The sequence below is a fragment of the Bos indicus x Bos taurus genome, chromosome 25 (assembly GCF_003369695.1).
Source record: "Bos indicus x Bos taurus breed Angus x Brahman F1 hybrid chromosome 25, Bos_hybrid_MaternalHap_v2.0, whole genome shotgun sequence".
Taxonomy (NCBI): domain Eukaryota; kingdom Metazoa; phylum Chordata; class Mammalia; order Artiodactyla; family Bovidae; genus Bos; species Bos indicus x Bos taurus.
The window spans coordinates 921,483-926,482 of record NC_040100.1 but is presented as its reverse complement, the minus strand read 5'-3'; the positions used below and the strand labels follow the sequence as shown (position 1 = coordinate 926,482).

General features: G+C 66.2%; 1 protein-coding gene across 1 annotated transcript in view; it reads right to left on the bottom strand.

Moving 5' to 3' along the window:
* Positions 1–4,070, bottom strand: part of UNCX (UNC homeobox) — a 4,255-nt gene extending 185 nt beyond the window's left edge. The window contains exons 1-3 of the mRNA XM_027528035.1: positions 3,766–4,070; positions 3,339–3,514; positions 1–1,341 (exon numbers count right to left, since the gene is read on the bottom strand). The exon at positions 1–1,341 is cut by the window's left edge and continues 185 nt beyond it. Of these exons, the coding sequence (XP_027383836.1) occupies positions 202–1,341; positions 3,339–3,514; positions 3,766–4,039 (1,590 nt within the window). The 5' untranslated portion in view covers positions 4,040–4,070 and the 3' untranslated portion in view covers positions 1–201. The remainder of the gene's footprint in view (positions 1,342–3,338; positions 3,515–3,765) is intronic.
* Positions 4,071–5,000: the final 930 nt, after the last annotated feature.

The following is a 5,000-nucleotide window of genomic DNA, read 5'->3' as shown; positions in this document are numbered from 1 at the left end:
GCTGCCTACGTCCGAACTGATAACAGCGTTTTTCTTAAAAAAAAAAAAATAATAATAATAATAATAATAAAAATAAAAGGAAGGAAACGGAAGAAAGAGGAAAGAGCAGTGTTTCGAAGCCGATCACCTGATTTTGCTGTGTGAGCCGGAGCCTGAGCGAGCGGGCGCCGGCCGGCTGAGCGCCTCCCCGGCTGAGCGCCCTCAGTCCATGTCCACCTCCTCGCCATCCCGCGCGCTGGGTCCGGTCGGGGCGCCTGGCTCGGGGGCCCCGCCGACGGCTGGCTCTGCAGCGGGGCTGGGAGCCGGCAAGCCAGGCCCGGGCGGCGGCGCAAGCGGCGGCGAAGGCGGCGGGGCCGCTGGGCAGGTGGCGCCCGCATCCGCGCCGTCCCCACCGCCGCCCTCAGCCGAGGCCGCGGCATCCCGGAAAGGCGCCGGGGTCGGGGCCCCCGGGGAGGCGACAGCGTCGGGGCTGCGGCGCGCGAAGGCCGAGTCCGGAGCGCCGCCGGGCCCCTGGAAGGCCCCGAAGCTGGCCTGAGCAGGCGGAGCGGGCGGCACGGCGGGGGCGGGAGGCGCATCCTTGGGCGCGGGCTCAGGGCCTGCGCCGCCCTTAAGTGCGGCCTGCGGCACCAGGAAGCCGAGCGGCTGCGTGATGGGATAGAGCAGAAAGTGGCCCTTGCCGATGAGGGTCCTCGGCGCGCACGGCAGCCCGGGTGTGAAGTCCAGCCCCGCGGCAGCCGCGTTGGCGGGGGGCGCTTTCCGGCGCGGCGGCGAGTCGGAGAGCAGGCTCTCCACGCTGAACGGGCTGGCCTTGGGCGGGCCCGCGGCCCCGCGCTCAGCCGCCACCGCCCCCGGTGCACACGGGGCCACGTCCTTGTCCACGGGGCGGCCTAGCCGCGGCTGCGGGCCAGCGCCGCTTCTTTGGCTCGGGAAAAAGGCGGGGTCGCAGGTGCCGGGCGCAGGCGGCTCACCAGGCGGTGCGGGCGCTGCACTGGCGGCGCCAGCGTTGTGCGCGCCGGGGCCCTTGGCCGCGGCGGCAGACGGCGGCGGCTCGGGCGGCTCCGGGGACAGGCCACCGCCGCCGCTGTCGCTGTCGGAGCTGGGCGCGCTATGCAGGGACAGGCCGCCGGGCGAGTGCAGGTGGCGGCTCTGGCTCTTGAGTAGCTTCTTCTCGTGCTTGCGCTTCTTCTTCTCCATCTTCTCCAGCTCCTTGCGCGCGATCTCCTCCGGGTCCATCGGCTCACCACTGCACGTGGTCGGGTGGGAGTTGTGCGCCGGCCGCCCCGGGCCCTTCTTGGTGTTCTCCTTCTTCCTCCACTTGGCACGGCGGTTTTGGAACCAGACCTAGAGCAGCCGGATAGGGGAGAGGAGGGGGGCACGGTCAGGCGGTGGGGGGCTTCGGGCCTCCCCACTCCCCACAGACAGGCCTGCACAGCCTCGGCTCCGGCCAGGGGGCGGGAGCCGAGCCACACGGCCCAGCCGGCCCTGAGCCGGATCTCGGTATCAGGCTGCAGGTGTATCTTTTTCCACCCAGAAGGAGGCCGACAGGGCCTCTCGCCGGCTTCCCGCTCCAGCTTCTCACCTCGGGGAACTGGGAGCTGCCCCTTCGTTGGGCAGGACCGGTCTGGCCCCTGACCGAGGGCGCTGGGTTCCTGGTTGGGAGGCAGAGGGCAGGGCCCCTCCTCGCCTCTCCTGGCTTCTCACAGCTTGGGTTCTAAGCAGCCCGACTGGCCCAGGGCTGAGCGTCTGGCTTGAGGACCAGGAGCCGCAGGGCGCAGCTGCCCTCCACACCTGTCTTCAGCTCCCTGGGGACTGAGTCAAAGCCCAGATTTGGGGGTTTCCAGTGAAGGGAAATTTGGGTGCTTTTTCTCCCAGAAGGGCCTGGGGAGCTGAACTTGGGAGGGAGAGCTTCAGCAGCCTGCTCTCCCCCACCCCCCGTTTTTCTGAAAGCTCCAGGCCAGAGCACCAACACAGCCCTCGAACTGGCTGGAACCAGGGGACTGGCGGTCAGGGGAGCAGGAGGCCAGCTGCCAGGCCTTGCAGAGGAGCGGCCAGGGCCCACCCGCACCTTCGCCCCCTCCGCAGGCATGATCCTGGGAGCCCCGCGGGCCGGCAGGGTGGCAGCCACCCTAGACCCTGGCTCCAGCACCACAGATTCAGATCCCGAGGAGCCCCGGCACAGGACCCTCCCCATAAGATCGCGGTAATTCGAATTCTTTGTTCCCGGCTGTGTAGAGACCCGCACAATAGCAGGCCGGCCTGGTCACGGGGAGCCTTTTCAGTGCCAAGGTTCTGGGTGTTAAGTGGTAACCTCCCCAGGACTGCTGCTGCCCTTTCTCTCTTTTTAAATATCTTTTTTCCTGAACGGGGTGGGGGGTGAGGTGTATATTCCGGTCTGCTTCCCGTTACCCAGAATTACTCATTACCACGTTAAAGGAGGAATGAAGAGGTCTTGACTTCACTTAAGACACTTAGAACAAATTGGATAAAAGGATTTACAAACAGAAGAGGTCAAGCAGGGAGGCCCAGGCACAGGAGAGGACACCTTTTTAGACAAAGCTATTGGTACTAAACAGGCGCCTCCAAGTCCGGCGCCCACATCGTGGCCCATACCCCGCTCCCCACAGCACTGACCTAAAAAAGATGTCTGTACTTTAGGGAAACATTTAATTATGCATGATTCATCTTGAATTTTCAACGCACCAAATCGACACTGTATTTTTAAAAAGAATACGGCCGACAGTCTCGGAAGAAAATCAAATTACAGGAGGGGAAAAAAGATATAATCGATGGTGTTGAAGATTCAGACACCCTACCCGCCCCCCCCCCGCCCCCGCATGTTTTAAGTGTTGAAGTTTCCGCCTCAGCTGCCCCCTTCTGCAAAGTGATAAGTATGTTTCCATGTGAATATTTCAGAGACGAAAGTAAACAAACGCGTTAGCCGTAGGCTCGGGGGCGAGCCCCCAGCCCCGGCACGGAGGCGTCAAGCCCGCCTTCTCCGGGTCTCCTCCAAGTCCGAGCCGGGCCGGGTCCTCCTGGCCACCTCGCCCGCCCCAGCCTCGTGTCGCGCGGTCGCCGGACCCCATTGTCACGCAGCTCCCCGGTTCGAACGCAGCTGCCGTTCTCCGGCCCCTCCCGAGTCGCCTCGGCTCCCTCCCGGGAAGCCCGCTTCTCTCTCCGCGGGGCGCCGAGCCCCCAGCCCCCAGCTTCCGGCCGGCGAGCGCGCGGCGGGCTCTGGCGGAGCCTGCGGTCTCCCACCTGGAGGTCGAGAACAAAGGCGGGCCGGGCCGCGCATGCCGCCGGCGGGATGCCGAGTCGCTGGGCGCACGGCGGGTCTTTACCTGAACTCGGGACTCGACCAGATCCAGGCGCAGCGCCAGAGCCTCGCGCATGAACACGTCGGGGTAGTGGCTTTCATTGAACGCCTTCTCCAGCTCCTCCAGCTGCCAGCCGGTGAAGTTGGTGCGGGTGCGCCGCCGCTTGCAGCCCGGGCTCTCCTTGTCCGGGTCCCCCGAGTCTGCGGGTACGCACAGGACGCCGCGCGGCTCAGCCCCCGGCCCTGCCGGAGCGCGGCCGCCACCCGCTTTTGTCCAGGAGGGGCAGCCGAGCGGACAGGGCTGCCGCGCGCCCTGAGCCGGCGGAGAGCGGCGAGCGAGGCGGCCCCGGAGCGGCGGCCGCGGTGCCAGTTCCACGGCCGCCCGCGAGCCACTCCTTCGCCAGACGGGGTCCCCTGCCCCCTGCCGCCCCCTCCTCGCCCGCCGCGCCTACCTGACAGCTTGAAGGGCTGGCTGTCGCCGCCCACCCCGCAGGCGGCCGGCAGCAGCGGCGTGGGGTTGACCACCGAGGCGGCGGCGGCGGCGCACGAGCCGCTGAGCAAGCCGTCGATGGAGAAGGGCACCGCGGCGGCGGCGGCCGACTGCAGCTGGTGGCCGGCCAGCTCGTACACGTGGTGGTGGCCCAGCGGGTAGGGAAAGCCCACCACGCCGCCCAGCGAGCCCCCGAACTGGGCATGCGGGTGCTCCAGGAGGCGGCCGTCCATCATCTCGCGCGGGAGGCCGGCGGGGCGCGGGGGCGCGGGCCGGGGCCGGGGCGGGCCAGCGGCGGGAGGCGCGGACGGCGGCGGCGGAGACAGGGACCCGGAGCCCTACACATGCTTCGCCCGCACTCCGGCGCTTTACTTTATCAACATCAAGCTCCCGGTAATTAGCCGCGGCCCGGGGAATTTGGGACCAATAAGAAGCGCTAATCGGCTCTGACGTCAGAGGCGTGCTGGGCGCACGGAGCCGTTTTCCATATCGATTGCTAATTATACCTGACATGCACCTCAATAAACAGTATCAGGAACTGTCACAACAAGACGGGGGAGGGCGGGCGGGGCGCGGCCCGGCGCGGGCCCCCGGCGCGCCCCCCACCCCGGCCCCGCCGGCCCCCGCCCGCGCCACCACCCGCCGCCGGCCCCCGCCCCTCCGCAAATCACTAATAGATTTCCCTTTAAAACATTCACCGGCGTGTTGTGGGGATTTTTCACCAGAAATGCTGTACTCTCTGAACCTTTAAAGTGATGTTGCTCCAATTACAGAGAGACATTGAGCGGCAAATAGACTGATCCAATAATAGGAGATTCATCATCCGCTCTTTCCGAAACTGTCACATTGAATTTAAAACTACAAGGGTTTCTCATCTCCTCTCCGGCTCCAGGCGGCGGGGGAGGGGAGGAGGCGCAGGCCGGAGCGGGGGAGGAGGTGACTCCGAAAGAGACGGCTCCTAAGGAGGCAGCCCCGTCAATAAAAGAGGCGTAATTAATGCCCTCTGTGATTGATTGGCAGCATCCCTCTCTATAGACGCAGGTGAGGGTGGCCGGGGAGGCACCCTGACACCACCCCACCCCCGTACCCCCTACCCGGGTAAAACCCGGCCTGGGGGCAGGGGAAAGTGGAGGCGAGGAGAAGGGGAAAGTAGTTTGGGGTGGCGGCCAGTCAGGCCCCCTACACACGCAAGGGAAA